The sequence below is a fragment of the Doryrhamphus excisus genome, chromosome 1 (assembly GCF_030265055.1).
Source record: "Doryrhamphus excisus isolate RoL2022-K1 chromosome 1, RoL_Dexc_1.0, whole genome shotgun sequence".
Classification (NCBI taxonomy): domain Eukaryota; kingdom Metazoa; phylum Chordata; class Actinopteri; order Syngnathiformes; family Syngnathidae; genus Doryrhamphus; species Doryrhamphus excisus.
Genome location: NC_080466.1, coordinates 28,700,159 through 28,720,951, shown reverse-complemented (window position 1 = coordinate 28,720,951; position 20,793 = coordinate 28,700,159). Strand labels below are relative to the sequence as shown.

The 20,793-nt window shown below is 38.8% G+C and overlaps 1 protein-coding gene across 2 annotated transcripts in view; it reads right to left on the bottom strand.

The window, feature by feature from the left end:
- LOC131129542 (neurexin-3b-like) overlaps positions 1-20,793 on the bottom strand; it is a 340,697-nt gene that overhangs the window by 40,571 nt on the left and 279,333 nt on the right. For both annotated transcript variants that reach the window (XM_058073250.1, XM_058073334.1), the window contains one exon: positions 9,111-9,282. In XM_058073250.1, coding sequence (XP_057929233.1) covers positions 9,111-9,282 — 172 coding nt within the window. The remainder of the gene's footprint in view (positions 1-9,110; positions 9,283-20,793) is intronic.

Here is a 20,793-nt window from a genome sequence, read left to right as displayed (position 1 = left end):
CTGTAGCCGAATCTCATCTAATTTTCGCTATTTGCAGGTGGTCCCTGAACATAACCCCCTTGAGAAAAGCTGGGATTTACTGCATCAGAAGGAAGATTACTTGTTTAGTCAAATAGTAATTTATACTCAATGGTCAACAATCATGTACAAGCAAGGTGTTTTTCATTCAGCCCTCATCCACCCATCATTCTTTTCTACCTTTCTTATGACGGGGGTTTGTTCTTCATGCTCTCAGAACACTTTACTCACAGTGAAGTCTTGTCACGCATTCCTAATGTTGCAATATCGGTACAACGCTCACAACGTGCAGCTTGATTAATGAAGCCACAGTTCCCCCTGGATAGAACGCACTGCACGTTAATTGTTCAACTAATGAGAACATTTTCTATAGTTTGCCAATTTGATATTCAATTTGGTGACTTTGGAATGCATGACCTTGAAAATGAAGAGGGCACCCTTGAAGAAGTGGATAAGAATGAGTTAACCCTTAGATGCACCCTTGGAAGAAGTGGGTCAAAAATCACCCGGTCAGGTTGTTTTCTTGAAATATCTTCGTAAAGAAAAAAATCCATCATTTCAGATTCCAGGTATTCCTCAAAAAACATGATTTTGATATCATGCCATTCACATTTTTAACTTACCTTTTATACATTTTAAGAAATTTTTGTTTTTGTGTTACTATCCCAACCTTCCATAAGTTGGTCAAAAATGACCCGGTCAGGTTGTTTTCTTGAAATATCTTTGTAATGAAATTTTTTATCATTTCATATTCCAGGTATTCCTCAAAAACATGTTTTTGATATCATGCCATTCACATTTTTAACTTACATTTTAAGAAATTTTAAGAATTTTTTTTTCCATGAGTGGGTCAAAAATGACCCGGTCAGGTTGTTTTCTTGAAATATCTTCGTAATGAAATTTTTTATCATTTCATATTCCAGGTATTCCTCAAAAAACATGTTTTTGATATCATGCCATTCACATTTTTAACTTACCTTTTATACATTTTAAGAATTTTTTGTTTTTGTTTTACTACCCCAACCTTCCATAAGTGGGTCAAAAATGACCCGGTCAGGTTGTTGTCTTGAAATATCTTCGTAATGAAAATGTTTTATCATTTCATATTCCAGGTATTCCTCAAAAAACACGTTTTTGATATCATGCCATTCACATTTTTAACTTACATTTTAAGAATTTTTTGTTTTTGTGTTACTACCCCAACCTTCCATAAGTGGGTCAAAAATGACCCGGTTAGGTTGTTTTCTTGAAATATCTTTGTAATGAAATTTTTTTCATCATTTCATATTCCAGGTATTCCTCAAAAAACATGTTTTTGATATCATGCCATTCACATTTTTAACTTACCTTTTATACATTTTAAGAATTTTTTGTTTTTGTGTTACTATGGAAATCGATATGAAGTTTTCAACTTGATTGACGACTTAGCTTTGCTTTCGTATTTGTAGACTAACTTTTTGTTAAAGCAAACAGACACCAGCAGAATGACAATGTCAAGTGTTGGTTTGTCACATCATCCCATCAGGTTTTCTTGCCGCACTCCATCAAAGCACCCGAGTGCATCCAAAATATTTATTTTCAAAAAAATTCATTTTTCTCCATTTGGAGATGATGAGCACATTTGATAAACTGCAGTCCTATCCAAAAACATCATTATATTCCTCAAACGCTAGACTGACCAGTTGCAGACCTTGGCGAGATCAACACCTCATAGCACACAACTTCTTTTACCTTTTCACCTCCGTCTCTTTATTTTCTCCAGGCAATGCCGTTTCTTTCTATTCCTGTTCCCGTCCTCCATCCTGCTGCGTTTCATTCCTTTATCTGCTTGCTGCTATTCACTTTCATTCAATACAATCAACCTTGCACGTCTCAGCTAAAGCAGCGTCTTTGGCTATGATTCAAATATCATTTTGTACTTTTCACTCAACCTTTAATCCCCGCTCCATCAATACCACATTACTGATCTACACTCACATTTACATAAAATGCCACCTCAGACAAGGTCGGTGAGTGAGGAACTTCATCAAATGTCAGGTTGTTGTGAAATTGTTGTGCTATGATTGTAGTTCTCATAGATCCACCATAGGGTTCGTCGTATTTGGGCCCTTGGGGATGAGCCTGGTTCTTGATAAATGGGTGGCACTATCGTTCAAAACAAAGATAGAGCAAAACAATATGCTACCTACACTGAAAACAGTGTTTCCCACAAATTCATTTAATTGTGGTGGCCCGCAAATACATTCGGGCCGCCACAGATAAATTTTTCAAGTTACCAACTTGGAAAAACTTTTTTTTTTTTTTTTTTTAAAGAGTGTCATGGACACATCCGGTTGTGTCAAAACATAATAACACCAAAACTTCATTTGTGTACCCATAAATTAATTAAAATTGACATTAGCCATAGAAATTAGCCAGGGCTGCACGGTGGGCGAGTGATTAGCGCGCAGACCTCACAGTTCAGACCCGAGTTCAATCCCACCCTTGGCCATCTCTGTGTGGAATTTCTCCCTGTGCATGCGTGGGTTTTCTCCGGGTTTCCTCCAACATTCCAAAAACATGCTAGGTTAATTAGCGACTCCAAATTGTCCATAGGTATGAATGTGAGTGTGAATGGTTGTTTGTCTATATGTGCCCTGTGATTGGCTGGCCACCAGTCCAGGGTGTACCTCGCCTCTCGCCCGAAGACAGCTGGGATAGCCTCCAGCATACCCCGCGACCCTCGTGAAGATAAGCGGTAGAAAATGAATTAATTAATGAATTAATTAATTAATGAAATTAGCCATTCAGTGGCTGATAGAGCAGCTACAGTCTCCAAGCTGGACATAATCAGTGACGTAATTCAACAACACCGCTATCAAAAAAATAATTTGTATGCTTAACTGGGTCACAATCTCAACTCACTGAATTGTAGCAGCCACTAGGTGTCGCCAAATACCCACTTAAAGGAACTTAAAGAAAGCACATGTTAAATTATATACACTTTCTATATAGTGACTGTCGCAGGACCAGTCAAACTATGTAAAAAAAAGCATGACTTATGGTCCGAAATTATTAAAACACACTATAATGGGTCTGTCAGTGTAGCTTATGGTTAAAAACTGCTTCTTAAGGTATATAACAACTGACATGGTTGCATATTGTAACGCATATGTTCACCAATATAGCTAAACTGTGTGTTATATATACCAAACTGTAAATGAAATGAATATGAATGCGTCTTTGGAATTGAATGAGTTAAAACAAATTTTTTCCAAAGACAACGCGTCACCCTCGGTCTGCTATGTGACACCCAATTTCTGCCTCGCTCGGTCCAGCAATTCTTTAATTCAAAGATCCCAAAAGATCACGGAGTTAAGAGACTGGGAGTGTTATATAAGGAAGTCGGAACCATCTCACTGAACAGAAACGAAACAAGGCCCCGCAGTAATGTGGGTTGTCAGTAAAGTACACAAAATCGTGGGAGAGATGCACAGCAGGATAAAAAGCAATTTGCGGCAAAAAAAAAAAAAAAAACGAGATGTGTGGAGGCACTGCTCTTGGGTGGGGGGTAATTAGAGGGAAAAAAGAAACAGCAGTGGATGTGTTTACACGAGCCTGATACAAATGGCAATAGATGGGTACTATCCATATTTCCAACAACGATGCAATAAGATTAGCAACAATATTTGTCAATTATGACATTTTCGGTTTTGTATTATTTTTCCTCCTGGTCTCCCCGATTTTAAAGAAACTATATTCCATTTAAATGGAATAAACCGACTACACGGAAAGCAGGAATCCACTTAGCTTTTTTTGAATCACATATTATCCAATCATTGTCTTGAAAAAAAAAACCCTACTCCGGAGACATCTAAACCCAACACGCAGAGAGAAGAAAAAAATAAAAAAATCAGAGGAAATTGAGCCTTTTTCTGGCTGCATGTATTATCACTCCTCAATCATAATGGTCATATATTCTGCAGCATTAGTGTCTCAGAGCTGTGAGCCTGGAAGAGTCTAATATTCAACCTGACCTACTTCTTTGCGTCATCTATCGTTAGCTCCTCAGATGGCTTTCATTTTTTTTTTTTTTTGCATGCATAGATGAGCATTGCTTTGGCTTGAAATGATGTCTCTTTAATTTTAAAATCAGACATTTAAGTTTGAAGAGTACTAATTTAGTTATGGCTAGGTTATTTTGGCTTTGACGACCCATTCAGGATATTAGTTTGATGTAGGCATCTAAAAATATTCATTTATTTCTACTGCTTTTTCCCTCACAAGGGTCGTGGGGGGTGCTGGAGCCTATCCCAAAATAAAGTAGATTCAGTCAAAGTTTTCTTGATCCAAAATAAAATGAAACATTGCTGTTTAAATGCGGTGTTTTATTGTCATTGTTAGCACTGGGAAATCAGGACCAATTAGATGGTGCCCTGCCTCTTGGCTAAAGTCAGCTGGGATAGGCTCCAGCATACCCGTGACTCTAGTGAGGATAAGTGGCAGAAAATATGGATATTTTATAGATGGTTTTTATGTTTTTACCTCTAAATCTGCACAAGGAAAACATAAAACCCAATCATTCATTTATTTTCTACTGCTTATCCTTACGAGGGTTGTGGGGGTGCTGGAGCCTATCCCAGCTGTCTTCGGGCGAGACGCTGCGTGCACCCTGAACTGGTCGCCAGCCAATCACAGGGCACATATAGGCAAACAACCATTCACACTCACATTCATACCTATGGACAATTTGGAGTCGCTAATTAACCTAGCATGTTTTTGGAATGTGGGAGGAAACCGGAGTACCTGGAGAAAACCCACACATGCACGAGAAGAACATGCAAACTCCACACAGAGATGGCCGAGGGTGGAATTGAACCCTGGCATCTGAAAATATTTGATACAAAATTAAAGACAATCATGAGTCGGGGCATCACAAGATTAATACGTGACAAAAAAAATGCCTGGGATAATAATAAATTGAGAATTAATCACACAAATGAAAATATACTCAATATGACATAACACTCAATATATTGCCATGTGTATGTGTGTGAATGAGGATTGAACTAGCAACCATGAAGCTGGGAGACGACCGCTCAACAATGCAACCATTAAACAGTTAAATGTAAAATGCATTTCCACCAATAGGGGCCATTTTTGGAATAATCCATTCATTTTCAATGAAAAATATGTCTCAGAAAATAGTGAATGTGGGAAAATATGGGGATTTTTTTTTTTAGAAGACTGCCATGTTATGTTGCTTGTGAAATATTGAGGCCATGATATTAATAAACCATGGCTATCCGATCCTCGCATTTGTACAACATGATAAATCAACTTTAAATAAAATGCTGCTGAGCTGCCTAATTAACAGGAATCCAACTGGTGTGCAAACAGCTTCCTCTGAGAGGCAATCAAGCAACACCTCTGTCCTCTGTTATTCCCAAGCAGGCAGCGAGGGCAGGTCCATGCTCTGGTAACTGTTTATTGAGCAGGCGGAGCACCCTGTGGTGGCTGAGTGCCTTCACGTTAAAAATAGTCAATGAGTCTGCATGCCAACATGTATTTTACTCAGGAGATGACAGTGTGTGTGCGAGGTATAAAAAAAAAATCAACAAAATCCGAGGTATATGGAGAAGAAATTTAAATGTTTGAAGGAATTGAACGCTGAAAGGAATTTATTTTGTGCGAGAAGCCCAGCTGGCAGACATTCATCAGCCGTTCTGAATGAGCATTTAACGGAATATTGAGGGGGTTGGAAAGCAACCACAGCACATTGATGCAGGGGGCACTTTGCGATAATTACAAAGGCGGTGGGGGTCAAATGGCTCTGACAAATTAATGGCCATTAGAAGTGAAGCAGACTATTATGGATTAAAAAAGGGCTGAAAAGAAACAAAAAATGAATAATTGGAATTAGAATTGTAGCAACAGAAGATCATTTATGAGTGTGCTTGTGGTGGAGGGGACCGTCTGGTACGATTTGGCTGCAATGCCAAAGCTGGCTCTGTGTCGGCCTCAGTGAAGCCAATGGACCCAAGATAGTGTCACTGGAAGTATTGTACATGTGTACATGGCCGCAGTGTGGACTGACATCCTATTAGTGACTGGCACTAGGTTTCAGTTTGGATAGTTTGTCTGGATCAGGGGTCGGCAACCTGCATATCCGACTCACCAAAAGTCTGTGAATACTACTACTAACTGCATTAGCAAGGGAGGGGGAAGTAGGCTCGAGTCTGCAGTCTTACTGCATAGGAAAGAGGAAGTTTTGAGTTGAGCCCGAAGCAAGTTACTGCGCAGGAAACTAAAACTATGTAATTAACAAGTGTTATAATGAGAAGCGTACTGTAACTGTGTACTTGGAGTGACATGCAAATCGCAGAGGTGATGGAGTCCAGTAGAGGCAGACAGTGTGCTGCGGAAGCTGACTGGGCACTCACCGCTAAAAACAATATAAGTTTTCGTTTTTACATCTCCAAATACCGGAACACTCACCCAAAAATGTCAAGATTATTATTTTACATTTGTCGCTAGTCGCGTTTGAAATAATAATTTGGAAAAGCAATTCTCTATTCACAGATGGAGAATACAATGCAAAAATATCACAGCATCTACTGTGATAGCATCTATTAAAAAAAATAAACATTATTCAGAAAATGGAAAAATGCCTTTCTTTGATAGTCAAGGCCGGGACCAATAGAATGGCTATTGTTGACAATTCAGCACAGGCATGAATGGTATTACACAAACAATACTAATATGCAGCTAGAATGTGATGGACTTTATCTTCAAGTTTGCTACATTTTCAGCAAAAGGAATATTTTCAGAATAAGGACCAGTCAAGCCTATGGCATGCCCAGTTTCAGGGACGATTGGAATGGGGTGCCTCTTCTGTGGTCTGTGGGACAAGGGTCTCCTGACTGGTTGTGTAAGCAATAGGAGCATATCTTTCTATAGCATGCACCGTTCTGTTCACAATGTGCTTTCATTATGACTACCACCATGGAAATACAAGAGGAGTCATGAACGAACGGATCAAAAGAACTAGTTCTGTTTTATGAACGGAATGAACGAGGTCACCGCTCCTAAAATACCTGTTCAGTCCGTTCAGTTGCAAATGCTTTTTTTGATTGGCTAGAGAGTCAGTTCACGGTTAGTTTTGCAGGGCGGGACTATCTGTGTGCTTGTCTGTCTTATCCTATCGTCGCGCCTTGCTCTGTGGGTAGGTGGGGTTAGCTCACGGTCTCAACTGGAAAGACCGAGACCAAGAGATTGACCGGGTCAGTATCTCGGTCTTTCTGACTGGAAAGACGTCGGACCGGGGAGCTGAGACGCTCGGATCTGGAAGGCTGTCATAATACTGATCAGATTTCGAGGTACATCATCACATGTTGTTGCGCTGTTGAGTCGGAACGAATATGAACATGAGTGAACTGACTATGCACTGGGGGAGATCACAGGCTAATTGACCGAAATGACCAAAATGAACGGATCATTTTACTGAATGAACCGGAATGATCCGGTTAACTGAAATGAACGGTTTTGCCCACCACTACGACTTTACCAGTTTTTGGTACTTTGACGCTTGATACCCAAAATATTTGGAAACATTAATGTATTATCACATTGGTGCTCTCTCCTTCCAGAGAGTTTTGATCCATGAGTACGACTATGCGCCTCGCCCCCCTTCTGCCTCAGCCTTGAACCCAGTCTTGGTTCATGGTCGAGATCAGGGATCTTGGGCTGAAAAGGTCAGTGACCACTTCCATAGAGCATTTCTCTTTGGTCTCAGTGTACGGGTTTTTATACCCAACAGACCCAGGTTAAGGGTGCTCCTCTTCAGAGTTCTGTAGCAACACCATACATCACAGAACTGTCAGTCCTGTGCGGAATGTTCCTAAGACATAAAATAAACTATTCCACCCATGTACTTTGTGGTCGAAAGAAAGCAAAGGACACCCAATGGCGATAAGCAAGCCAGAGACAGAAGAGATTAACGTCACCTGAATGGCACTGAACCAAACTAAAAACAGTGTGCCAGGTCACGCCAGGGGTAGAGGCTGGGTGCATGGTGGCATGCAACTGGGAGCGATTGCAGTAGGCATGCCATGCTGGGATTAAAAGCAGTCTTTGTTTACTATTGAGCAGTTGTTACGGAGGCTTGGTTGGTTTTCTATAGGGAAACATAGGTACCTAATTTCTATCAAGCAAAAACCCTAAGGTGAGTATATGCCAGGGTCTTGGAGGAGACCGGGTCTTTACTGACTTCCGTTATCTTGACATCCCCAACTTCAGCTACTTCTTTGTGTCTTGCCAGCGGATCTGTATGACCAATACCTCCAACGAACAACGATCCTTGCTATTGATCTCACGCCTACCGTACAAAAACCCAGATCAGAAGCATGTGTCAACATCTCAGTTTTTTACTGAATGACTGCAAATCGGCACATAAAGAACTTGATTGCCTGTTTCTCGAGGGGCATCCATTTTTGGAACAAAACAGTCTGTTTGACACATTTCCCTTGCCACTTGTGTTTTCAAGACCAAAATAAACTTCGGAGATTGGGCAGAATTAACGAGAACTAGAGAGCAAATGGTGTCCTACCACAATGACTTCCCCGCTCGATTTAATGGTCTTTTAAGCAGATACTCAATATTTCCTCATTCCCATCTTTCTCATTGTTACCCAGATAGCAGGCTGAGAAGAACCTCGGAGTTCCTAATCACGGGGATACCAGAGCCCTGTGGATGGAGTGGGCTCTATTTGATGATACCATTTATATTCTGTGGCTGTGCAGAGATAGAAGCAGACAGCAGCTTTATCTGACCGAAAGGCCACTTCTCACATCTACTGCTATCTCCTTGCTTGCCCACAGTCCAAACATCAGTTGGGAGTCATTCAGTACTATTCCTCAAAGGATTTGGATATATATTGCACAGTCGATGCTTTTAAGGACATAAGTGATAATTTTATAATTTTATAAATTACAAGAAAAAAATGTGTTATTGCCCTTGAATTCTACAAACAGGTGGTGTCTCAAGATGTCTAAAGTATACATCTCCTAAAGCTCTGAAGATAGGCCGATAGCTGTATAAAAAGTAAACTGTACCTGAGGGGAAATGCTCATTAATTGGCCAGTTGTCAACCTGTAAGGTGGCGTTGCCCCCGTTTCTGGTGAATCGAACCAAATGGTATTTGCCATCGTTTACTGCTGTAGTCAATTCCTTCACGCTGATGTCCACAGTCCCGATGTTGAAGGTCACACCGATTTTCCCTTGTTCCTGTAGAAGACAAAGAGGAGATTTAAGTGTTGAACGCCAAAAATTGCCATACATGACTTATGGTAGGGAAACACCCTGTTGACTGATGTCCCTCAACAATATGAAATAGTTTGCCATTATAAAAGACCATTAAGATCATTGCGACAGTTCACTGATAATGTAATAATCATAGATTATAGATAAAATAAAATAAAATAAAATAAAATAAAATAAAATAAAATAAAATAAAATAAAATAAAATAAAATAAAATAAAATAAAATAAAATAAAATAAAATAAAATAAAATAAAATAAAATAAAATAAAATAAAATAAAAGGGCCAGCACGGTGTCTATATGTGCCCTGTGATTGGCTGGCGACCAGTCCAGGGTGTACCCCGCCTCTCGCACAAAGACTCCAGCACCCCTGTGACCCTCGTGAGGAAAAGCGGTAGAAAATGAATGAATTAAAATAAAATAAAATAAAATAAAATAAAATAGTTTTTTAGATAATATAGATTATTCAGAGGTCTTTTCAGACTAAGTAATATTGGGCTGAAAATGTAAACAGAAGAAACAGGAAGTGGCGTAATTTTTTTTTTTTTATTATTTCTATTTATTTTTTCTGAAAGTAGGCCACTTTTTTATGCCTAACACACATCTCATCCACCGTGAGTCGGTAATAACTTATAAATATTTCATAAAACAGAAAATGTACAGCATACATTGACCATTGTTAGAAAAATTGCAAATCCAGATTTTACCGTGCTCACTTGTTACACTCCTACGGATGGATAGACGGCATATCCAGAATATGGATGGATGGAAGGCGCAAGCTAATCTGCTACTGGTGACAACTGTCATTACAAGTGTTTACACGCTTGCATATTCAGCGGTATATGGGTGTTCCAAGAACAAAAAAAAACATATATATCATGGAGGCAGGTTACAATACTGAAATGGCCTCCTTTGTATGTCATTGGTTTCAATGCCCCACTGGGAATCTCAGTTTAATTACCTCCTTTAGACGCTGGAAGCAAAGGGATTGTTTCTCACGACAAAACCAAAATTAGGCAGGCTTGACACATATTGTTAACTGAGCCGCAGGGACACTGGCTCTAAGTAGTCAGTAGACCCCGATAACATTACACTTGAACTTAGTATTACCTGTCACCATTTAAAATGACATGACACTTAAACCTACTGACCCCTATTTAACGTTGAATGCTCCTTGGTATTACAAGAAGCTTTAATAAGACTAACTTTCCATATATTAAACCATTAGAGTCCATTAAGCTTTAACATCCTCATATATCATAGACTAATATGATATTAAAACCACCTGCTGGGGAAAAAGGAACCGCAGCATACAGCAATAAATGAAACTCAGCAGTTCCGCTACACACAGTTGATGTGGAATATACATATACATATTCACACCTCAATTAGAATACGTCAGATAGGTTCTTTTTTTTTTTTTAATTACGGACTGCAAGTTGCAGGAAATATACTTTTAAAGAAGCTGTGCATCCATCAGCACACAAAGTATGCAATAGTTTGTCATAAAACCCCATGGAGAGACTTTATACTGTATTTTCCTGGCGACATATTAACACTGCAAAGGTAGTACAAGTACCAGCAGTGCATTCACTCCTCACTTGTACTTAAAGTTTAAACATGGCTTCTTTATTCATGACAGTAGAGGTGGCACGCCATTACAGCACTTCTCACAACCGTAAAGCAAGAAATGACAGAGCGTCGCTCCTCTGCAGCAACAACCTCCAGCAAGACTCATAATGGAAAAAGAACGTCAGCAAGGACATAAGAAAGCCATCTTCCAAATGGCAACGGAAGGCTCATCGAGCACATAATGCCTCAGTCAGCGAGCTAGCAAATGGGCTCTTAATTTGAGAAGTTGTTAGAACTACAAATGCAGACAAAACGCGCACGACAAAAGCAGACGTGCAATTGCAATCTTTTGCACATGATGTTGTACACTCAATTGTCAGCGCATGTGATGAAGAGGTATTGTCGCTGTATACTAAGAGCCGCGCAGATCCACTTAAGTGCAACAAAAATGTGTTCCAATTCCTGACAATATCCAGGAACATTGTAGAGTAGTGGGCCGCCATTCCATAGGCCACAATCAACAACCTGAACCACTCTCTGCGGAGGAGACGCACTTTGTGAGGCAAATTGTGATCACTGACTTTTTTTATTTTTTTTTATAGCAGAATTTGGAATGGCGTTTTTCAGAGCGTCCTTGAACGCACCACAGTTGCTGTGAGACAGAAAAGTGAAACTTACTGTATATATATATATATATATATATATATATATATATATATATATATATATATATATATATATATATATATACAGTAAGTACAGTAAGTATATATATATATATATACTCAGACAGTCTCAAATTCTTGTTTTTTAATAAATAAATTGACAATAAATGGCTAATAAATTGACAAAAAACAAAAACATACTGCGGATTTCAGAAAACAACAAATGGAATGACACAGCACTCTACAAGAAGCAATAAAGGTGAAATTAAATAATAATTTTAAAAAAAATCAAAAAATTGTTACAACTATAATGATGGAAATGTTAATATTAATGATGATTATAATACTGGTGATAACAATAACAGTAATAGTAATAATGATAAAGATTATAACAATAGTGATAATAATAATTATATTACAATGATAATAATAACAGGGGAAAACAAGACTGGCATGAACATGATTATATCTTGCAAAAAGGGGTAGGCATTTATAAGCTTTTGCTTCAGCCTACTCCTTTTTGGGCTTGTGATCAGATAGTTGAATACATATATAAATAATGGAAAGTTATATTTTGATTGATGTAAGAAATGTAAGAAATGCGCTGTAATGTTTCATATATTTGCCCAAATAAAATAAAAAAATTATATATATATATAACTTCTACACCGTTACTCCGATTCCATATGTTCATGGATCATCTTACACTATCATTCATTAGTGCCGAGTAGCTATACATTTGATACTTTAAATGTGTTTAATTAGTGTGTCAAGCATGTTGAAGAGAGAACTGTACCCAAGATCTGAGCCGGCTTGAATGCAGAAAAAAAAAAAAAAAAAAAGATTGGGGGGCTGCACGGTAGGGTGGGTCAGTGGTTAGCGCACAGGCCTCACAGCTAGCAGACCCAGGTTCGATTCCACCAATTAACAACAATTAATCACCAATTAACCTAGCATGTTTTTGGAATGTGGGAAGAAACCGACTTAACTCCATAACTTTATTAGTGTAGTAATTGGGAATAGATTCAGTACACCATATTAGTACCAACATACAACTCCAGATTTAATGTTTTTTTTGTGCATTTTGAACTATTATTTTTTTTCTTGAAATATTGTACACAAATAAATGCAAAGCACGGACGAGCATCAAAGCCTCATCACAGTACACACACACACTAATGCCTACCAAGACACACAAACGCAACGTCTGCAACCACAACCCCCAGAGGCTGAGGCTGTAGGTAGGGAAATACGTTCTGTCGTGCAGAGTCCTTTCTGTCCTTCCCACTTACTCGGTGGTCCGGCCTACTCCCACCTCAGCCACACCAACGTCCATGCCCTCCCACACTGCAGCAATACTTGATTGACAGATCCAATTATGCTTTATATTGGGCTGTCGCTTGCACGGTGGAGGGCAGCACTTCATTGTCTCCAGACTAAAGGCTTTTGTTCTCCTTATTGGAAAAAGATGATGGCCTCTATTCAAGGTGTAAACAAAATAATGCAAGGAAAATCTCCGGACTGCAAACATCACGTAGAAAATAAATACAGATTCAAGGAGTCAGCTTTACTGACTTTGAAAAGAAGAGCAGTAAACATGGCAGGAGGGTTGGGAAAATAGTCACTTTTTGCTGCGATGAGCTAAATGCCTTTTGATCTTTCGGATGCTATCATGCATCTACTCCAAAGCCGACAACAAACAACACATTTAAGAATAGAATCAGAGCACGGGGCACAAGGCTTGTACTTCACAGTAAACAATACCAGTGTGGCAGCCCGCAAGGAATAAATTTGGACTGCTACAGATAGATTTGGCGCTACTTTGGGCATGCACGAAACCACAGAACCTAACACTGGATCGAATCGGCCCCATCCCTAATTACAGTCCTGTAGGAAACGCTGCATACCACTTACAGCATCTAACAATATCCAATTAAAGAGCTGCATCAAAAATATAATATTAATAGTAACTCCTAATTCTTGCTCATCACAATGTATGCCACAGTCTTTGTTTCTTTCGGCGTTCCAACAGAAATTCACTTATCCCAATCAGGTCTGGAACCAATTAACTGTGATAAACAATGGATTATTGTCCACTTAAAATGTGTGTTTTTTTTTTTATTATATACTTATGCATTGGTGGCTTTGAGAATATTTGGGATGGTATTTACCCTATTGGTTTCATTTTACTCAGAGTTATGGTAATGATAATGGTTTTATTTCATTTGAACAGGCATCAGATTACAATTGAATGCATCACATAATCAGTTCACAGTTCCACATGTCCAAAAGGAGTAGGAAGAAGCAAAGCTTATTAAATCCTACCCCTCCATCTGGTACTTTTACAATCAGTAACTGTTACATTTGTTCACTTCCTGCTTTCCATAATACAGTTTAAGGTTTGTTGTTTTTTTATGATATATCAGTACAGTAGGGAAGTATTAAAAAAAATAAAATAAAATAAAAATCAGGCTTAGCTACATGTCGTAAAATAAGTCCTAATATGATATAATACAGATATGGGAACTGTAAGTTTGCTTGTTTTATTTGTGTAGAATTCAACCCTTAGTACTGTAGCTCACATAGCTAAGCTAATGTTGCTAACTCATGATTGCTCCCCACGCCTTAATGTTATGTTTTATTTTGCCTGCTATAGTGAGTAATAAGATTGTAAAGGTGACTATAGGGGTGTTATTTCATGTATAGAGTGCTCTAATGTTAAAAATGTAATTTGAAGGTTGGAAACAGGTTTTCTACACAACTACACAGATATTTAATTTATAAAGAAGGAATCCCATATTGCGGAAAATCATTTATCACGGTCTGGAACCAGTTAACTGTGATAAATGAGGGATTAGTGTACAGGTTTTTTTTTTTTTTTTTTTTTTTTTTTTTATTTTGTAATTTTTTTGTCCCGTACCGAAGTACGAGGTGATATGACCATACAATGACATAATGGGTACCATAGTAACTGTCCATATAGTGATATATATAGCACATCATGACTGGTTCAAGACTCTAATCTTCGTCAATAATGTAACGTTGGCCATAACATGGCCGACAAGAACATTACGATGTCGAACTAGTTTCAGACTCCGCTATATTGCAGTGGGATGACATCATTTTGTATTGGCTCTGGCCGGTGTTTATACAAGCATGTTGTGCTCTGTGAAACAAACACTGACACCTAGGATTCCAGTGAGTAAATATCCAACATCCGACTGCTTTGAGCTGGCTGGGATTTGTTGGCACTCAGTGGTCCCACATGACCCGACACATACTGACATCAGTAATCAGGCCCAGCGCAGTCCAATTCAGTGCTGATCAATGCCTCCTACACACAAAGACTGCCAGGAGGCGAGGGAGAAAGAGTGGATCAGTTAAAGCAGCGCTAGGCGATCCTTTGGACAGCCGTGGCATCTCTGAGCAGACGGAGACGAGCTTCACACAATAGAGTCCATCCTGTCATGCTCAACGGTCCTTTGGCAAAGCCACAGGCCGGTTTTGTGAAGGTGACAAGACGACAACGGAACATGGAGAAGAAATGATCGGATATCCTCTTGAAGATGATAAATTGATGGACTTTAAGATTGAAAAAAAAAAAGACATTAAAACGAGTTTTTCCCCTCCTCACAAAAAGGTATTGCATTGCAATCAAACCTTGATTGAAATCTGGTACCGGTTGTAGCAGGATGACTCCGGCGGATCTATATTAGGTCTCTGGTGGCAGGAAGGAGGAGCTGATATCAAGACTGGGAACATGTCCCACGGGAAGAGTTTGGGTTACATATCCAGCCTTTCATCTGACATCACCTCTCAAGTAAGCCTTTTGTGGTCAGGGGGCCATCATAACCCGATAATGCAGGCACTGCAAGTCCAATCGATAGACTGGAAAAGCTGGAGCGACGCGCGGCACGGTCAGATTGATGCGGCTGGCTCGCACGGTGCTAAAGCTATTCATCTTCACTAATTGACAGAGGTAACTCATAGACTGAGCAGTGATTTGTAACCGTCTGCTCCTATACATGTCAGGCATCTGCACACAGTAGTATTTTGTTGCTGTATGAGTTTGGCTTTTAGCTTATACGGAGTACTACTATGTACAGAGTACTAATAAGTCTACAGGGCCATCAGGCTGCGGAATGACTGCCTTATTTTGTTGCTCATCATTGAATTTGTTCTCACAAGAGAAAAGAATGCACGTGTTCAATGTCGGGTACATAATGCAAAATTCGAAAGTCAAAGTTGCACATTCATATGAAAACCTTCAGACATTTAGCTATGACAAATCAAAATGACAGTCATACATTTTCAATAGCTGGAAGTGAGATTCAAGCAGAAGCAACTGTAAAATATGGTAATGGTTTAATTTCATTTGAACATGCATCAGATTACAATTGAATGCATCACATAATCAGTTCACAGTTCCACATGTCCAAAAGGAGTAGGAAGAAGCAAAGCTTATTAAATCCTACCCCCCCATCTGGTACTTTTATAATCAGTAACTGTTACATTTGTTCACTTCCTGCTTTCCATAATACAGTTTAAGGTTTTTTTTTGTGACTTAGAAAAGTTCCCTGATTGACATTTTAAAATATATAACATTTAATGCACTATAAATTCAAAGTGATTATATTAGATGACATGGAAAATTATCGTAAAAAAAAAAAACAATTAAATTATAGGAATCAAAAGTATAGTAATTTACAGTAATAATTGGAACCACTGCATTACAAATGAACAGATGCAGATATACATAGGCATGTCATTACCACATGGGCTGCACGGCGAGGAGACCTGAGTTCAATTCCGCCCTCGGCAATCTCTGTGTGGAGTTACATGTTCTCCCCGTGCATGTGTGGGTTTTCTCTGGGTATTCCGGTTTCCTCCCACATTCCAAAAACATGCTAGGTTAATTAGCGACTCCAAATTGTCCATAGGTATGAATGTGAGTGTGAATGGTTGTTTGTCTATATGTGCCCTGTGATTGGCTGGCGACCAGTCCAGGGTGTACCACGCCTCTCGCCCGAAGACAGCTGGGATAGGCTCCAGCCCCCCCCGCGACCCTCGTGAGGATAAGTGGTAGAAAATGAATGAATGAATGAATGAACATTACCATATGTTTTCCTGATGCTATTTACTGGGCTTGAGATCAGCACTGGACAGCTCCAGTGGCTAAGTGTTGAGGAACTAAAGGCTGAATTATGCTACGACGACGACTCCGCGGAGTCCTGCTGTTGTTCAAAAACACAGTATTTGTAAACATGCAAATGTTTATCTTATATTATTATTTTTTTTATTATATTTTATTCAAATTGCATTGAATTGTTTGTTTTTTACTTCTGCAATTGAGCTACTATAGCCAAGCAATTTTCCCTTGTGGATCAATGAAGTCTTTAAGTCTAAAAAAAAAGCTAACCAATCACAGTTCTGCGGCATGCACTACAGTTGATGCAAGGTTAAACATTTCTGGGAGATGCACATCAAGCTTTGCCGTTCAGTTTGAAGGGGAGGATTGAGCCGGCGCCGTGATGCTGTAATATAATTCAGCCTTAACCCCGGCAGCATGAAAGATAGAAGTATGTAAACCTACTTATTCTATCGTTCAGTTGAAAATAGAACAGCGAGGAAAATAATCATTATGTTTAAAATGGTGACAAATGCCTAATCGCTAAATATTACATATGCAGGAAATATTCTTTTTATTGAGCTGACATGTTTAAGAATTAGGACGGTGGTCGTCTTGTAAAATAAGCACTTCCCTGCACAACTGTAAAAAAAAAAGCATCAATCATTGAGTGTCTCATACACCCTTAATTGTCTGCAAAGCTGTGAGATTTGATGTGTGAGGATAGTAGGCGCCACGGATCCGGAACCTCTGAAATATTGATCACCCCTAAAAGAACCCGGAGGTCCAACACAAGCTATATTTCACACCTGAGAGCATCTAGAACAGCTTCATCAAGTGGACGGGAACAAAATGGTTTTACTTAGCGCCACTCTTGGGTGGCTAGAAGTGGGAGCGGGGAAGAATGATTCCATTTTGAATCCAAACACAAGCAGCATCGGCGGAGAAGGTAATGGCTTTGACTCCTGCCCTCAGGCTCAATGTCAAACTGGGAGGCTCGCACTTTGATCCTACGCCACAAAATATGAATCGCACACGGTCAGCCTTATCAATTATTTACACCTTTTTCGCTCCCCATTTCCTGTTTGTCTGCTCTTGTGGTTGTAACTTGCTCTGACACTAATGGCGGACCGCCTGGTGAAAACATTTATCAGTGTTACCGCAGAGTCCTCTCCAGCTCTACATTATCACTCTCCGCCTCTTGGAACGTTCTAGTAGTGACAGCGCGCCGATCTTAATCCGCATTAACGTACTTTACTGTACGTGTCTTGGCTGCAAGTCAAGTCCTTGAAAGAAACTTTACTTGCTGAATTCAAGTACAATTTACTTCAGCTTAGATTTTTTTTTTTTTTTTTTGGCCATCGCGCTAATGTAGTTCAGCCCGCAACAGCCCTGTTTTTCACGTCCATAAAACACTCCTGCTAGCTTCTCCTCTGATTTCGGATCGACATTCAACATTTGGAGTAACAGTGACTATTGTAATTAGATAATATTCAGCTCCACAAATCTCCCCTTTTCTCTTCAATTGCCATTGTTCACTTGCGACACAATCTGCTTTTAAGTCTGTCACACTTATTACATGCATAGAAAGTACTCACAACTAATGAATGATAATATAATATGATCAATGGGCAGATGGAATCGGAGCTATGGTGTCAAAGTATGTGTCTTTGCCTTTAGACATGAGTAAATTAGCTAAAATGCTAACATGCTAACAGTCAACATGGTAGCATCTAGCAAGAAAGCACCAAGTCCCAAAAGTGTTGAGGCAGTCCCATAGTGTACCTACATCATGCCACGTGTGTATTTGCTTTTAGACATGAGTAAATTAGCTAAAATGATAACATGCTAACAGTCAGCATGGTCGCACCTAGCAAGAAAGCACCAAGTCCCAAAGGTGTTGAGGCAGTCCCATAGTGTCCCTACATCATGCCATGTGTGTATTTGCCTTCAGACATGAGTAAATTAGCTAAAATGCTACAATGCTAACATGCTAACAGTTATCATGCTAGCACCTAGCAAGAGAGCCTCAAGTACAGAAAGTGCCAAGGCTGTCCGATAACGTCCCCCGATAATGCCATGTGTATATTTCCCTTTAGACATGGGTAAATTAGCTAAAATGCTAACATGCTAAGAGTTAGCATGGTCGCATCCAAGTCCCAAAAGTGATTATTAAGTCATTCCCATAGTGTCCCTACATCATGTCATGTGTGTATTTCCCTTTAAACATGAGTACATTAGCTAAAATGCTAACATGCTAAGAGTTAGCATGCTAACACCTACCAAAAGAGCCTCAAATACAGAAAGTGCCAAAGCTGTCCTATAACGTCCCTCTTTAATGCCATGTGTGTATTTGCCTTCAGACATGAGTAAATTAGCTAAAATGCTAATATGCCAATAGTTAGCATGGTAGCATGGTAGCGTTCCAAAAATACCTAACATTAGTGAAGCCTACAGACATAAACATGTAAAAGTTGTGCCCTACATGCATGCTATACATTGTACTTGTATTCTGACTGAGGTGTTTTCTGTTGTCAAAATGGCCTACAAAAAATAAAAATAAAAACATTTGACAAAAATCTTAAAATTTGTAAAATAGTGAATCCACTGTATATTTTACAAATATTAATTTAAAAAAAATTCCAGTATATGCAAAATTCTAATAAAAATTAAATGTGGACACTTTAATAGTATGGCTAATGCAATGGGGGAATGCACTGTATTTAAAAATACATTAAAAATACATTTTCAATTTAATCAGTTAATTATAGCACTGCTCATATGTTTGTTTGTTCTTTTTTTTTTTTACTTTGGGAAAACCATGCTGGAAAAGCATGGGAGGCAGGCCAATAAAATAGAAAACAGCTTGGTGATCAAATTACAATGCGTTCAGTTGATGCTTAATTTAATGTCTCTCAGAGTTGGCCAATTTTCCATTTACATTCCCAGAAATGAAACGTGCACACAATAAATCAAACCGGGAGTGCAATTCATCTTCTCCTCACGTTGGTGTTTTTTTGTTTAAATTGCGTGAGCGCGGCTGCCGATGATGGCACGCTAAATATAATTACTGAAGCAATGACACACATAAATATCATAATGATAAAGACCTCCAATATTTGACAACCTGATGAGCTGCATGTTTAAGAGGGTTATAAAAATGGTAATGGTTTAATTTCATTTGAACATGCATCAGATTACAATTGAATGCATCACATAATCAGTTCACAGTTCCACATGTCCAAAAGGAGTAGGAAGAAGCAAAGCTTATTAAATCCTAAATTTTACAATCAGTAACTGTTACATTTGTTCACTTCCTGCTTTCCTAATATAGTTCAAGTTTTTTTTATTTATTTATTTATTTTGTTATTTTTTTTGTCACGTATCGAAGGCCAGCTTTTGTTTAACCCTAGCCTAAAATGAATATAATATAACAACCACATTGCACAGTGCACAGATGCTCCTGCCAGAAAACGCTGGCAGGAGAGGCTACATCTCACCTGCTGACGTGTTGAAGATACAGGAAATGAATGAGAAGGAAAGTGTATCTCCTCGGAGGAGTTGGAGTGCTGGGAGGTGGAGAGACGTAATCATCTCCAGAGAATTGAGCATTAACCTCTCCAGCACAGGCATTTGGACTTTTCTTTTCGTATTCATCAGTTATTTGCCTGAGAGGAAATTCGTTTTATTTTGATTTGAAATTCATTTACGAGTAGTCTTTCGGTGATAACATCCATTTGTCACCCCCCCCTTTTTTAGCTCGGTATAAAGCTGAACTGAACTGCTGTAAAGTGAATCCCCATTTATTAAAGATTCAGCAATCATAAATAAAATAAATAAATAAATTAAAAAATAATTAATACATTAAAATAATAATAATAATTAAATAAAATCATAATATTTTTGTTCATTTTTTTTAGTTTTTTGTAACTTATGCTATAGCTTGGCTAACTTTTCAATGGCATGCAAGCCTTTGCAAACATTTCTACAACCTCCTCAACTAACTGGAATCCCCCTGCTTGTGGTTAATGAAGATGTAGTCACCAATGCAACTCCAAATTTGCTCACCTAAAATATCCCCACAAGCTTTCATTTCATAAATGAGTGATAAT